At 45.4% G+C, this 16,159-nt stretch overlaps 1 protein-coding gene and 1 pseudogene across 1 annotated transcript; both read left to right on the forward strand.

Annotated features, from left to right (window-relative positions):
* The first annotated feature begins 1,675 nt into the window (after positions 1-1,675).
* On the forward strand, positions 1,676-3,030 carry LOC139580494 (MARVEL domain-containing protein 1-like). Its single transcript, XM_071409239.1, has one exon. It carries the CDS (start codon positions 1,941-1,943, stop codon positions 2,427-2,429), a length of 489 nt encoding a protein of 162 aa, XP_071265340.1. The 5' UTR covers positions 1,676-1,940; the 3' UTR covers positions 2,430-3,030.
* A 5,192-nt stretch (positions 3,031-8,222) lies between these two features.
* On the forward strand, positions 8,223-8,913 carry LOC139580298 (MARVEL domain-containing protein 1-like; annotated as a pseudogene).
* Positions 8,914-16,159: the final 7,246 nt, after the last annotated feature.

A 16,159-nucleotide genomic window follows, 5' to 3' on the forward strand; every position in this document is an offset into this window, starting at 1 on the left:
AGGTACAAGATTGCAAGAGTTGAATGCACTCATGACATAAAACTGTATAATTGTGCATCATCTAGAAGGGACATGGCATCATGCTGACATTTAGAAACCCACGTGAACTCGTCATCTTTAGGTTGCCATTATGTGTTCTTCCCCGAAGTCAACGCACTCAGTAACTGATGGAAGACCATTGATTACTGCACAACTTTTGGCTTCCATGACCCCCAGCCATTGACCTGACCTAATCACATCTACAATGATCAGACTGACATGTTGCATCATATCTTAGAAGGCTATAGTGTAATGTGTATTACCTATGAACTGTGTGTCTGTGTGTGTGTTATGTGATGTGTGTATGGCCTAGTTAAATAAAGGTTAAATATTTGTTTTTCAATTTTTAATGGCATATAAAATATTGTGCACAATTAGGCTATGTGTGTATGTGTGTGTGTTGTGTGTTTGTTCAGTGTAAGTCTGTGTGTGCGTGCGTGCGTGCATTCACGTGTGAGTATGTACAGTATGTCAAATCAAGTGTGTGTGTGTGTGTGTGTGTGTGTGTGTGTGTGTGTGTGTGTGTGTGTGTGTGTGTGTGTGTGTGTGTGTGTGTGTGTGTGTGTGTGTGCGTGTGCGTGTGCGTGTGTGTGTGTGTGTGTGCCACCAAGGGGCACCAGAGTACTTCAGAAGGATTAATAACCTCTTGGAAGTAACCTACTGCTGATTATTTGAGAACCAGGGGAGGAGCCTTTCACTAGCGAAGTGTCTCCTCATAAAACAGGAAAACACACTCACTAAACATTTCTGACACTCAGCCAACTCTCAAGATTCTTTCAAGGCAAACAGTTATTATTTTCTGCACTATTCTTATGCATCACATTCCAAGGTTTTGGCTACACTCTGAAAACAGCATGTTTGTCTCAGCCACATAATGTTGTCTTTTTGACAACTTGGCAGGAAAAAGTGCATGGTTTAGTCAAACTCTGTCAACTTTTTTAATCAACTTCAATACGGGCCAGCTAACGAAACACATTGTTGTATTAACGTTGTCAAGAAAACTGTTTCAGGAGTGTGAACAAATTTAATGCGCTTAAAGAACAGAGATTGATGAGGAACAAAGAGATTAACATGAATCAAACAAACTCTCAGCAAAGCTCTCAGCCTCTCTCAATTCAGTTCAGTTCAATTTTAATTCAAGGTGCTTTATTGGCATGGGAAACATATGTTTCACACACACACACAGACACACACACACACAAACACACACACACACACACACACACACACACACACACACACACACACACACACACACACACACACACACACACACACACACACACACACACACACACACACACACACACAATATGACAGGCAGAGAGTGAGAGAGAGAACAAACACCATTGTAAATACAACCCATATTTATGTTGATTTATTTTGCCTTTTGTACTTCAACTATTTGCATATTGTTACAACACTGTACAGAGTCGTAATATAATATTTTAAATGCTTATATTCTTTTGTGAGTGTAATGTTTACTGTTAATTTCTGATTGTTTTTCACTTTTGGTTATTATCTATTTCACTTGTTTTAGCAATGTAAACATATGTTTCCCATGGCAATAACGTCCTTTGAATTGAATTGAGAGGAGGAGCGGTCTTTGAATTTGAATCGGTTCCCCTTTCGGTTTCCTACCCCAACCCCCGAGAGAGAGGGGGGAGTGGAACGGAAACGGAAAAGACGAAACACACACAATCGTCCTAATTTCAAAACCCCGAGCTGTGCAGAAGAAAAGACAAACTCGCGGACAAATTTTACACTTCTAACCACCTATTTATTTGTCAATCGACCCTCCTTTTTACTTTTCCGTTTTTTCTGTCCTAATTATCAGTCGGTGGTAGATTGAACTCCCCTGCTCTACTCAGTCAAAGGTCCCAGTGTTCGCTGGAGCAGAGATGCCCCCCCAGCCGGAGGTGAGCACACATTTCCGGGACTTCCTCAAGAGTTTTCTCGGCATCATCCGAATTCTCCAAATCCTATTCGGAGCTGGACTATGGGTCACAATCGCCGCCAACAAATACGAAGGCTCCATCCACTTCGTTCTGTTCGTGGCAGTCCTCTTCTGGCTCCTCACCCTCGCCGCCTTCTTCATCACTCTCTTGGACAAGAAGGACCTCGTCCCCATCTTGGGAGGGGACCGGTGGTTGCTTAGCAACCTTGTTCACGACATCGCGGCCGCGGTGCTGTATCTACCGGCGATCGGCGTCATGATCTACAAAACGGAGCGGTACGCATACTGCAACCTGGAGCAATACAAACACAACTGCCTGTATAAAGTCTACCTGGCTGCCGCCGTGTTCGCATGTCTGGGCGCTGTGGTGTATCTTGTCTCCGCGGTGTATATGGGCTGTAGGAAGTGCCGGGGTGAGCAGACGGTGGTTTGAGAGAGAGAGAAGGGAGGACAGAGGGGAACAGAGTGAGGGATAGGGCGGAGGACTGGTGGAGGGAGGCAAGAGCTTTCCCTGGATAGGGGAGAGGACACGGGTGGAGAGGGGTATTTTATGTCCTCCAAAACGGAGTGTCTTCTTGGCTCAAACTCCTACAGGTTTGTCCATATTCTGTTCCGTAATTTAATGTCAGTATCATTTCAGTAGCTTACCAAAGTATATATTTTATATTTTTGTGTGTTTTTTTTGTTGGACTATAATACTTTTTTGCTAGGCCTAGTCCAGTGTTTTTGTTTTGACTGGCAACAACATTCCAAAGCTCTGAGCAGTCGTCAGGGCATGGACGTGTTATCTGTGCCTTTACAAACACCTTATGCTTTTCAGCCTACAACAAGCTGTAACGGCAAGGACATGAGATTATATGCCTTTGATATGAAAATAACTACACCATATTTGTTGCTAATGTTTTTAAGTGTTCCTTTAGCAAGAAAGAATCCTTGTCTATATCAAAAACAAAACCAAGTCTGTTCCTAATTAAAGTGTCCTTCATGTTAAGACCAAATGTTGATGCATTAAAACCAATGTCAGGGTTCTCTTCTTTGGTAATAACAATGTCATTAATGCCGGAGCTGAGTACCAGCATCTCAAACGTTCTGCTGCTTGAGCTCCTGTTCCTATTATAGAATATTAGCTCAAAAGCATTATGGAGCTCCTGCACCTACATATAAAGTGTACCGGCACACATAATGACTACCGGAACCTATTTCAGTCCAAGTCAAGCATTGGCTACAGTAGTCCTGTTTGTTTTCAATAATAACAATTTCCAGAGTTTTTTCTAATCTGAAAAGTATGCCTCTGCAAACTCTGTCTGGCCCTACTTTTATGTGTGTGTGTCTATGTGAGTGTGTGTGTTCAAGATTATGGTGTTGGTTTCCAAAATGAGAGCCAGATTGGTGTGGGGAGCAGATTGGGGTGGGGAGCCCTCAGCTACTTCCTGTCTGAGACAGGCTGGCTTAACCAATCAGCAGGGGTGACTGGGATGCCACACAGCCACATGAAAGACAGAAGAGTGTGTGCATTTACTCTGTAATCACTGCCTCTGTGACTGGAACTGTGTGTGTGTGTGGGTATGAATTTATGTGATTATTGTTATATCTGAGAGTGTGTGTGTGTGTGTGAGAGAGAGAGAGACAGAGAGAGAGATAAAGATCATAGTGATTGGGAAAGTGGCAGTTCTTACAGGAATTAACGGTGGGGGTTTAGGGTGTGTATGTGGAGGGGGAGGGAAGAGAAGGGTTGATGATTAGTGATGTAGAAGTGGTCTGCAGGGAGATGAGATGAGTAGTGGTCTATTCCTGGGAAACACACAATTCCTGCTAACGTCCTCCTCAGAGAGCAAAAAGACACAAAGCATGACAATGAAGCAGAAATAAATCCAGCCACAGGGTGTATGACACAGCCTAAACCTAGTGGACACATGTTCTGTGCTGAGCCAGAGACATGAAGGAAGAGATGTGAAAATGTTGGAACAGGACCCATGTTCTGTGCTGAGCCAGGGAGACATTATTAAGAAAGGGAGGGGTGTAGATGAAAATGTTGGAACAGGGCCCATGTTCTGTGCTGAGCCAGAGAGACATGAAGGAAGGGAGGGATGTAGGAAGCGATATTTACATTTTGGAACAGGACCCATGTTCTGTGATGAGCCAGAGAGACATGAAGCAAGGGAGGAAGGAAGCATTGTGAAAATGTTGGTTGCTGAGCCCTGAGTAGACTGTAGGACACGAAACACAAGATGGAATGGTAAGGCTAATGTTGAACAGATGCATTGCAGGGATATAAAGTAAATCTATGTGTGTGTTTGTGTGAGAGAGAGAGTCATAAGTGATGGGTCTGCAGCACAGGCCAAGCAAACAGCTCAGACAGAAACAAAGTAGATCCTTCCCTCCTCAATAAGACCTGCTCACTCCACCCCTCCTACGCTCACAACTTCAATCAGTAACAAATACTTTTCATTTGATCCCTTACAATGATCCTCGTCCCAAAAGTACAGTTATGTGCATCTGATTTGTTTTTGGGGAAACTGACAGCTTTGCTTGTGTTGCATAAAGGAGTTGTCGTTTTCTCAGATTTTCTCTCTAGTCAGAACCAGATATTTGGACTCAGCCATGTATGGACTGACTGTAAGAGCAAGACACTGTACCTAAGAGCGTCTGCCAAGGAACTAAGTGTGTGTCGGAGCTGCTGCCTAGTGTGTGTGTGTGTGTGTGTGTGTGTGTGTGTGTGTGTGTGTGTGTGTGTGTGTGTGTGTGTGTGTGTGTGTGTGTGTGTGTGTGTGTGTGTGTGAGTGAGTGAGTGAGTGAGTGAGTGAGTGAGTGAGTGAGTGAGTGTGTGAGAGAGTGAGATGAGATTGTGTTTTACCATCTTAACTAAGAAATAAAGTGAGAAGGGGGGAGGTAGGACAGAGACGGAGGGAGAAGAAGAAAGACGGGGACGAGAGAGAGAGATCGTGTGAGGAAAATATAAAGAGTGAGAGAGAATGAGCGAGTGAGAGCATTTGTGACAGAGAGAAACCCTGGGAGAAGGGCACTTCAACACATATAAAGCCAGACAGATTAGTTAGAGTGCCAGCCCAGTGATATTTACTCTGGCTACTCAACCAGAGAGACATTTCCTGTATGGACTCAAACTGGACTAGAGTAGACTGGGCGAGACCAGTTAACACTTCAATGGTCTCTCTCTCAATTAAATTAAATTCAAAGGGGTTGGGAACATAGGTTTACATTCCCAAAGCAAGTAAAATAGATAATAAACAAAAGTGAAATAAACATTAAAAATGAACATTAAACATTACACTCACAAAAGACACTTCAAATGTCATATTATGGCTGTACAGTGCCTTCGGTAAGTATTCAGACCCCTTGACTTTTTCCACATTTTGTTAGGTTACAGCCATATTCTAAAATGGATAACAAAAAAAAAGCTCAACAATCTACACACAATAACCCATAATGACATTTTTGCAAATGTATTAAGAATAAAAAACTGAAATACCTTATTTGCATAAGTATTCAGCCCCTTTGCTATGAGACTCGAAATTGAGCTCAGGTGCATCCTGTTTCCTTTGATCATCCTTGAGATGTTTCTACAATTTGATTGAAGTCCACCTGTGGTAAATTCAATTGATTGGACAAGATTTGGAAAGGCACACACCTGTGTATATAAGGTCCCACAGTTAAAAGTGCATTTCAGAGCAAAAACCAATGCATGAGGTTGAAGGAATTGTCCATAGAGCTCAGAGACAGGATTGTGTCAAGGCACAGATCTGTGGAAGGATACCAAAACATTTTTACATTATTGAAGGTCCCCAAGAACACAGTGGCCTCCATCATTCTTGGAAGAAGTTTGGAACCACCAAAACTCTTCCTAGAGCTGAACAAACTGAGCAATTGGGGAAGAAGGACCTTGGTCAGGGAGGTGACCAAGAACCTGATGGTCACTCTGACAGAGCTCGACAGTTCTTCTGTGGAGATGTGAGAACCTTCCAGAAGGACTACCATCTCTGCAGCACTCCACCAATCAGGCCTTTATGGTAGAGTGACCAGACGGAAGCCACTCCTCAGCAAAAGGCACATGACAGCCACTTGGAGTTTTCCAAAAGGCACCTAAAGACTCTCAGACCATGAGAAACAAGATTGAACTCTTTGGCCTGAATGCCAAGCGCCACGTCTGGAGGAAACCTGGCACCATCTCTACGGTGAAGCATGGTGGTGGCAGCATCATGCTGTGGGGATGTTTTTCAGCGACAGGGACTGGGAGACTTATCAGGATCGAGGCAAAGATGAACAGAGCAAAGTACAGAAAGATCCTTGATGAAAACCTGCCCCAGAGCACTCAGGACCTCAGACTGGGGTGAAGGTTCACATTCCAACAGGACAACGACCCTAAGCACACAGCCAAGACAACGCAGGAGTGGCTTCAGGACAAATCTCTGAATGTCATTGAGTGGCCCAGTCAGAGCTCGGACTTGAATCCGATTGAACATCTCTGGAGAGACCTGAAAATAGCTGTGCAGCAAGACTCCCTTTCCAACCTGACAGAGCTTGAGAGGATCTGCAGAGAAGAATGGGAGAAACTCACCACATACATGTGTGCCAAGCTTGTAGCGTCATACCCAAGAAGACTCAAGGCTGTAATCGCTACCAAAGGTGCTTCAACAAAGTACTAAGTAAAGGGTCTGAATACTTAAGTAAATATGATATTTATTTTTATTTTTTAATTAGCACAAATTTTTCTAAAAGTCTGTTTTCACTTTGTCATTATGGGGTATTGTGTGTAGATTGCGAAGGATTTTTTTTATTCAATCCATTATAGAATAAGGCTGTAACGTAACAAAATGTGGAAAAAGTCAAGGGGTCCGAGTACTTTCCAAAGGCACTGTACATGTTAAAGAGGGTGGGGCTCAAGCTGCATCCTTGTCTCCCCCCCACGGCTCTGTGGAAAGAAATGTGTGTTTTTTGCCAATTTTAACCGTGCACTTGTTGTTTGTGTACATGGATTTTAAATTGTCGTATGTTTATCCCCAACACCGCTTTCCATCAATTTATTTAGCAGACCCTCATGCCAAATTGAGTCAAAAGCTTTTTATTTTTTATTTTTACATTTAACCTTTATTTAACTAGGCAAGACAGTTAAGAACAAATTCTTATTTACAATGACGGCCTACACCGGCCAAACCCGGACGATGCTGGGCCAATTGTGCGTCGCCCTATGGGACTTCCAATCACGGCCAGTTGTGGTACAGCCTGGATTCAAACCAGGGTGTCTGTAGTAACGCCTCAAGCACTGAGATGCAGTGCCTTAGCCCACTGTGCCAATCGGGATCTCAACAAAGCGGCAGGTAGCCTGGTGGTTAGAGTGTTGAGCCAGTAACTGAAAGGTTGCTAGATCGAATCCCCGAGCTGACAAGGTAAAAATCTGTCGTTCTGCCACTGAACAAGACAGTTAACCCACTGTTCCTAGGCTGTCATTGTAAATGAGAGTTTGTTCTTAACTGACTTGCCTAGTTAAAGAAAAATCAACAAAGCGTGAGAAGATTTTGCCTTTGTTAGTTTGTCAATTAGGGTGTGCAGGGTGAATATGTGGTATGTCGTATGGTAAATATAGCCAATTGGAAATTTGATCAGGGGTAGAAGGGGAATAAACTGATCTGTGGGGGCCTGTATAGGGTGTGGCCAGGGTTTGTTTGTGGAGGGGTTGGGGTGGGGATGTGTCTCTCTCTCATGTCTCATCTACCTGTCTTTTCTCTATCTGTCTCTCCCTGTCTGTCTCTCTCAAACCTCTAAAAACTAGTGCAGAGTGAAACAAGTCCTAAAGGATAGGGAGAGACAGTGAAGTACTGTAGCTTACAAAACTAATACTGTTCCTATGGACTGACATCAACTAGCTGAATGACTGATAGGGATGTGTTGTCGGCCATTTTCTGCCAAGAAATCTAAAACAGACTTCATCATTCCAAATGGCCCACAATGACTCGACTGTGATTCACAGCTATAATTACATCACTGGCAGGCTTTCTGATTCAGAGTGGCTGGGTTAAATACTGAAGACACATTACGGTTGAATGCATTCAGTTTTGCATCTGACTAGGTACCCCCTTTCCCTTTCAGTATCTTCAAGAACATGAACAAAGTGCCATCTGTCTCTCTATTTGGGAATTTCTGTGCCCATATTAACAAATCATACCCAGAGTAGGAGTGCTGATCTAGAATCAGTTTAGCACTTTTTCTCACAATGAATAAGAGACGCTTTATGAACATGGGCCCTTATCCTAGATCAGCTGTACCTGGGTCTGTGTAGAAGAAAAAACAACTCTGACAAATTTTACACTTCTAACCACCTATTAATAAGCAATCTACCCTCCTTTTTCTCTCTTTTATTTGAGTCAGTGTTAGAATGAAAGCCCCTGTCCTACTCAGTAAAAGGACCCAGTGTTCTCCAGAGCAGAGATCCCCCCCCCCACCCACCTAGCCGGAGGTGAGCAAACATTTCCGGGACTTCCTCAAGACTTTTCTCAACTTCATCCAAATCCTCCAAATCCTATTCCGAGCTGGACTTTGGATCACAATTGCCGCCAACAAATACGAAAGCTCCATCCACTTCATCTTGTTCGTGGCAGTGCTCTTCTGGCTCCTCACCCTCGCCTCCTTCTTCATCACCCTCCTAGACAAGCAGGACCTCGTACTCATCTTGGGAGGGCAACCTAATTCACAACATGGCAGCCGCGGTGCTGTATCTACCGGTGATTGGCGACATGATCTAGAAGACCAAGTGGTACGCATGCTGCAACCTAGAGCAATACAAACTCTACTGCCTGCCTGTATAAAGTCTACCTGGCTGCCGCCGTGTTCGCATTGTGGTGTATTTTGTCTCTGCGGTATATGTGGGCTGTAGGAAGTGCTGGGGCGAGCAGATGGTGGTTTGAGAGAGAGAGGGGAGGACAGAGGGGGACAGAGGAGTAAGGGATGGGGGACTAGGGGAGGGAGGCAGGAGATCTCCCGGGATATGGGAGCGGAGGGGGGGGGGGGGGGTATTTTCTGTTCCCCAAAGTTAAGGGAGTGTCCTCTTGTCTTCTTGGCTTAAATTCCTACAGGTTTGTCCATATTTTGTTCTGTAATTTAATGTCAGTATTAATTTATTAACTTATCAAAGTATATATTTTATATTTTAGTGTGGTTTTTAAAAAATATGGCAGCAAGCTATCAACCCAAAAACTTTTTTTTTGGGGGGGGGGGCATGACTAGAATAATTTTTGGAAGGCCTAGTCCAGTGTTTTTGTTTTGACTGGCAACAACATTCCAATGCTCTGAGCAGTCGTCAGGGCATGGATGGGTTATCTGTGCCTTTACAAACACATCACTTATGCTTTTCAGCCTACAACAAGCTGTAACGGCAAGGACATGAGATTACATGCCTTTGATATGAAAATAACTACACCAAATTTGTTGGCAAGAAAGAATCCATGTCTTTATCAAAAACAAAACCAAGTCTGTTCCTAATTATTCCTGAAATGTCCTCCATGTTAAGGCCAAATATATTAAAACCAATGTCACTGAACAGCAGAGACAGGGTTCTCTTCTTTGGTAATAACACCCTCATTAATTAACATTTGACATTTTTTTGTCATTTAGTAGATGCTCTTATCCAGAGCGACTTACAGTTAATGCATTCATCTTAAGATAGCTAGGTGGAACAACCACATATCACAGACAAGAGACCTGAGGTGGCAGAACGGAGTGCTGGGGTTGGGGTGAAGGGTTTGAGCATAGCCTAAAGGTAGGGAGGGGCAGTTCCTCTTGCTGTTCCGTCAGTAAGCATCATGGTCTTGTAGTGGATGCAAGCTTCGACTGGAAGCCAGTGGAGTGTGCGGAGGAGCGGGGTGACATGAGAGTACTTGGGAAGGTTGCAGGGGTTTGATGACACAAGAGGAGAACCCAGCCAACAACGAGTTGCAGTAGTTCAGACGGGAGAGGACAAGTGCCTGGATTAGGACCTGCGCCGCTTCCTGTGTGAGGTGGGGTCGTACTCTACTGATGTTGTAGAGCATGAACCTGCCGGAGTGAGTCACTGCTTCCTGTGTGAGGTGGGGTCCTACTCTACTGATGTTGTAGAGCATGAACCTGCCGGAGTGAGTCACTGCTTCCTGTGTGGGGTGGGGTCCTACTCTACTGATGTTGTAGAGCATGAACCTGCCGGAGTGAGTCACTGCTTCCTGTGTGGGGTGGGGTCCTACTCTACTGATGTTGTAGAGCATGAACCTGCCGGAGTGAGTCACTGCTTCCTGTGTGGGGTGGGGTCCTACTCTACTGATGTTGTAGAGCATGAACCTGCCGGAGTGAGTCACTGCTTCCTGTGTGGGGTGGGGTCCTACTCTACTGATGTTGTAGAGCATGAACCTGCCGGAGTGAGTCACTGCTTCCTGTGTGAGGTGGGGTCCTACTCTACTGATGTTGTAGAGCATGAACCTGCCGGAGTGAGTCACTGCTTCCTGTGTGGGGTGGGGTCCTACTCTACTGATGTTGTAGAGCATGAACCTGCCGGAGTGAGTCACTGCTTCCTGTGTGAGGTGGGGTCCTACTCTACTGATGTTGTAGAGCATGAACCTGCCGGAGTGAGTCACTGCTTCCTGTGTGAGGTGGGGTCCTACTCTACTGATGTTGTAGAGCATGAACCTGCCGGAGTGAGTCACTGCTTCCTGTGTGAGGTGGGGTCCTACTCTACTGATGTTGTAGAGCATGAACCTGCCGGAGTGAGTCACTGCTTCCTGTGTGGGGTGGGGTCCTACTCTACTGATGTTGTAGAGCATGAACCTGCAGAAGCGAGTTACTGCTTTGATGTTTGCAGAGAACGACAGGGTGGTGTCCAGGGTCACGCAAAGGTTATTTGCGCTTTGGGAGGGCGACACTGTGGAGCTGTAAACCACTGATGGAGAGGTTTTTGAGCAGGCAGGCAGGCCTCCCTGGGAGGAAGAGCAGTTCCGTCTTGTCGAGGTTGAGCTTGAGGTGGTGGGCCAACATCCAAGTTGATATATCTGCCAGGCATGCAGAGATGCGTGTCGCCACCTGGGTGTCAGAAGGGGGGAAGGAGAAAAGTAGTTGATTGTCATCCGCATAGAAATGATAGGAGAGACAATGTGAGGATATGACTTGGTGTATAGAGGGAAGAGAAGAGAGCCTAGAACCAGGGGACACCACTAGTGAGAGTACGTAGTGCAGACACAGATTCTCTCCATGTCACCTGCCAGGTACGATGCAATCCAAAAGTGTGCAGAGCCTGAGACGCCCAGCCCTGAGAGGGTGGAGAGGAGGATCTGATGGTTCACGGTATCTAAGGCAGAGGCTAGATCTAGGAGGATGAGAACAGAGGAGGGAGAGTCAGCTCTGGCAGTGCAGAGAGCCTCCGTGACAAAGAGAAGAGCAGTCTCAGTTGAGTGACCCGTCTTGAAGCCTGACTGGTTAGGGTCAAGAAGATCGTTCTGGGAGAGATAACGAGAAAGTTGATCATAGACAGCACACTCAAGTGTTTTGGAAAGAAAAGAAAGAAGGGATACAGGTCAATCGTTTTTGACACCAGATGAGGCGAGTGTTGGTTTCTCTTGAGGAGGGGAGCAACTTGGGCAATTTTGAAGCCAGAGGGGACGTAGCCAGTAGTCAGGGATGAGTTGTTGAGGGAAGTGAGGAATGGGAGAAGGTCTCCAGAGATGGTCTGGAGAAGGGAGGAGGGGATGGGGTTGAGCGGGAAGGTTGTCGGGCAGCCAGACCTCACTAGTCGCAGGATGTCATCTGGAGAGAGAGGGGAGAAAGAGCTCAAGGTGTAGGGTAGTTCTGTGTGAGTGAGATCAGTGGGCTCAATCGCTGGGATGCCACTGAAGAGTTGTGCCTTTACTCTGTAATCACTGCCTCCGTGACTGGAACTGTGTATGTGTGTGGGTACGTATTTATGTAATTATTGTTATAGAGGAGGACAGCAACACAATTACACTCAACCAAATCATGAGAAAACTAAAAGTGAATTACTTACACTTTGGAAAGAAAGAATTAACAAAAAAACTGCGCAAACTAGAATGCTATTTGGTCCTAAACAGAGAGTACACAGTGGCAGAATACCTGACCACTGTGATTGACCCAAACTTAAGGAAAGCTTTGACTATGTACAGACTCAGTGAGCATAGCCTTGCTATTGAGAGGGGGGAGAAGGGTTGATGATTAGTGATGTAGAAGTGGTCTGCAGAGAGATGAGATGAGTAGTGGTCTATTCCTGGGAAAAACATTTTCTGCTAACTTCCTCCTCAGAGAGAAAAAAAAACCACACGATTGGCATGACAATGAAGCAAAAATAAATCCAGCCACAGAGTTTATGACACAGCCTAAACCTAGTGGACCCATGTTCTCTGCTGAGCCAGAGAGACATGAAGGAAGAGATGTGAAAATGTTGGAACAGGACCCATGTTCTGTGCTGAGCCAAAGAGACATGAAGGAAGAGATGTGAAAATGTTGGAACAGGACCCATGTTCTGTGCTGAGCCAGAGACATGAAGGAAGAGATGTGAAAATGTTGGAACAGGACCCATGTTCTGTGCTGAGCCAGAGAGACATAAAATGTTGGAACAGGACCCATGTTCTGTGCTGAGCCAGAGAGACAGGAAGGAAGGGAGGGATGTAGGAAGCGATATGTATTTTTCTGTCTGGTTCCTCTATCGAGTTTCTCCCTATCTGTCTCTCAAATCCCTGGACACTAGTGCAGAGTAAAGCAAGTCCTAAATGATAGGGAGAGACCATGAAGTAGTACTGTATCTTACAAAAACATATTGTAATACAACATCTAAGATACTATGGACTGACATAAATTATCTGAATGACTGATAGTGATGTCCTGTCAGCCATTTTCTGCCAAGAAATCTGAAACGGACTTCATCAGTCAAAATGGCCCACAATGACTCAATAATGATTCACAGCTATAATTACATCACTGGCAGGCTTTCTTCAAGAGCATGAACAAAGTGCCATCTACCTCTCTCTTTGGGAATTTCTGGGTCTGTACTTACAGAGCGTATTCAGAGTAATTCGAGAGCATCCTGGGCCCTGAATATGGGCCCTGGTTCTGTGTTCTCAAAACCTTCTTATGGTGCATCCTGCAACCAAATTATAAATCAAATGAAATTGTATTAGTCACATGCGCGGAAAACAACAGGTTTTGTTACAGTGAAATGCTTACTTACGAGCCCCTAACCAACAATGCAGTATAAAAAAGTATGGATGAGAATAAGAAATAAAAGTAACAAATGATTAAAGAGCAGCAGTAAATAACAATAGCGAGACTATACACTGTACAGGGGGGTACCGGTACAGAGTCAATGTGCGGGGGCACCGGTTAGTTGAGGTAATACATACATGTAGGTAGAGTTATTAAAATGATCATGAATAGATGATAACAACAGAGAGTAGCAGCGGTGTAAAAGAGGGGGGCAATGCAAATAGTCTGGGTAGCCATTTGATTAGATGTTCAGGAGTCTTATGGCTTGGGGGTAGAAATTGTTTAGAAGCCTCTTGGACCGGTACCGCTTGCTGTGCGGTAGCAGAGAAAACAGTCTATGACTAGGGTGGCTGAAGTCTTTGACAATATTTAGTGCCTTCCTCCTGGTATAGAGGTCCTGGATGGCAGGAAGCTTAGCCCCAGTGATGTACTGGGTCATTTGCACTACCCTCTGTGGTGCCTTGCGGTCAGAGGCCGAGCAGTTGCCATACCAGGCAGTGATGCAACCAGTCAGGATGCTCTCGATGGTGCAGCTGTAGAACCTTTTGAGGATCTGAGGACCCATGCCAAATCTTTTCAGTCTCCTGAGGGGGAATAGGTTTTGTCATGCCCTCTTCACGACTGTCTTGGTGTGCTTGGATCATGTTAGTTGGTTGGTGACAACAAGGAACTTGAAGCTCTCAACCTGCTCCACTACAGCCCCGTCAATGAGAATGGGGGCGTGCTCGGTCCTCTTTTTCCTGTAGTCCACTATCTTCTCCTTTGTCTTGATCACGTTGAGGGAGAGGTTGTTGTCCTGGCACCAAACGGCCAGGTCTCTGACCGCCGCCCTGTAGGCTGTCTCGTCGTTGTCGGTGATCAGGCCTACCACTGTTGTGTCATCTGCAAACTTAATGATGGTGTTGGAGTCGTGCCTGGCCATGCAGTCATGAGTGATCAGGGAGTACAGGAGGGGACTGAGCACGCACCCTTGAGGGGCCCCTGTGTTGAGGATCAGCTTGGCAGATGTGTTGTTACCTACCCTTACCACCTGCGGGCGGCCCGTCAGGAAGTCCAGGAACCAGTTGCAGAGGGAGGTGTTTAGTCCAGGGTCCTTAGCTTATTGATGAGCTTTGAGGGCACTATGGTGTTAAATGCTGAGCTGTAGTCAATGAATAGCATTCTCACATAGGTGTTCCTTTGTCCACGTGGGAAATGGCTGTGTGGAGTGCAATAGAGATTACATCATCTGTGGATCTGTTGGGGCGGTATGCAAATTGGAATGGGTCTTGGGTTTCTGGGATAAGGGTGTTGATGTAAGCCATGACCAGCCATTCAAAGCACTTCATTGTTACAGGCGTGAGTGCTACGGGTCGGTAGTCATTTAGGCTGGTTACCTTAGTGTTCTTGGGCACAGGCACTATGATGGTCTGCTTAAAACATGTTGGTATTACAGACTCGGACAGGGAGAGGTTGAAAATGTCAGTGAAGACACTTGCCAGTTGGTCAGCGCATTCTTGCAGTACACGTCCTGGTAATCTGTCTGGCGCTGCGGCCTTGTGAATGTTGACCTGTTTAAAGGTCTTACTCACATCGGCTGCAGAGAGCGTGATCACACAGTCTTCCGGAACAGCTGGTGCGCTCCTTCATGTTTCAGTGTTATTTTCCTTGAAGCGAGCATAGAAGTAGTTTATCTCATCTGGTAGGCTTGTGTCACTGGGCAGCTCTCGACTGTGCTTCCCTTGGTAGTCTGTAATGGTTTGCAAGCCCTGCCACATCCGACGAGTGTCAGAGCCAGTGTAGTACTATTCGATGTTAGTCCTGTATTGAAGCTTTGCTTGTTTGATGGTTCGTCAGAGGGCATAGTGGGATTTCTTATAAGCTTCCGGGTTAGAGTCCTGCTCCTTGAAACCCGCAGCTCTAACTTTTAGCTCAGTGCGGATGTTGCCTGTAATCCATGGCTTCTGGTTGGGGTATGTATGTACGGTCACTGTGGGGAGGACGTCATCGATGCACTTATTGATGAAGCCAATGACTGATGTGGTGTACTCCTCAATGCCATCGGAGGAATCACGAAACATATTCCAGTCTGTGCTTTCAAAACAGTCCTGTAGCTTAGCATCTGCTTCATCTGACCACTTTTATTTTATGATCTAGTCACTGGTGCTTCCTGCTTTAATATTTGCTTGAAAGCAGGAATCAGGAGGATAGAATTATAGTCAGATTTGCCAAATGGAGGGCGAGGGAGAGCTTTGTATGCATCTCTGTGTGTGGAGTAAAGGTGGTCCAGAGTTTTTTTCCCTCTGGTTGCACATGCTGATAGAAATTTGGTGAAATGGATTTCAGTTTCCCTGCATTAAAGTCCCCGGCTACTAAGAGCGCCACCTCTGGGTGAGCGTCTTCTTGTTTTTTTTATGGCAGAATACAGCTCATTCAATGCTGTCTTAGTGCCAGCCTCAGTCTGTGGTGGTATGTAAACAGTGACAAAGAATACAGATGAAAACTCTCTAGGTAGATAGTGTGGTCTACAGCTTATCGTGAGATACTCTACCTCAGTCGAGCAATAGCTGAAGACTTCCTTAGATATTGTGCACCAGCTGTAATTTACAAAAAGACATAGTCCGCCGCTCCTTGTCTTACCACACTTCGCCGTTCTATCCTGCCGGTACATATAACCAGCCAGCTGTATGTTGATAGTGTCGTCGTTCAACCACGACTCTGTGAATTATAAGATATTACATTTTTGAATGTCCCGTTGGAAGTTTAATCTTGCGCGTAGGTCATCGATTTTATTCTCCAAAGATTGCACGTTTGCTAGCAGAATGAAAGGAAGTGGGCGTTTATTTGTTTGCCTACGAATTCTCAAAAGGCAGCCCGCCCTCTGGCCCCTTTTTCTCCGCCTCCTCTTCAAGAAAATCACGGGGATCTGGGCCTGTTCCC

The sequence above is a fragment of the Salvelinus alpinus genome, chromosome 7 (assembly GCF_045679555.1).
Source record: "Salvelinus alpinus chromosome 7, SLU_Salpinus.1, whole genome shotgun sequence".
NCBI lineage: Eukaryota > Metazoa > Chordata > Actinopteri > Salmoniformes > Salmonidae > Salvelinus > Salvelinus alpinus.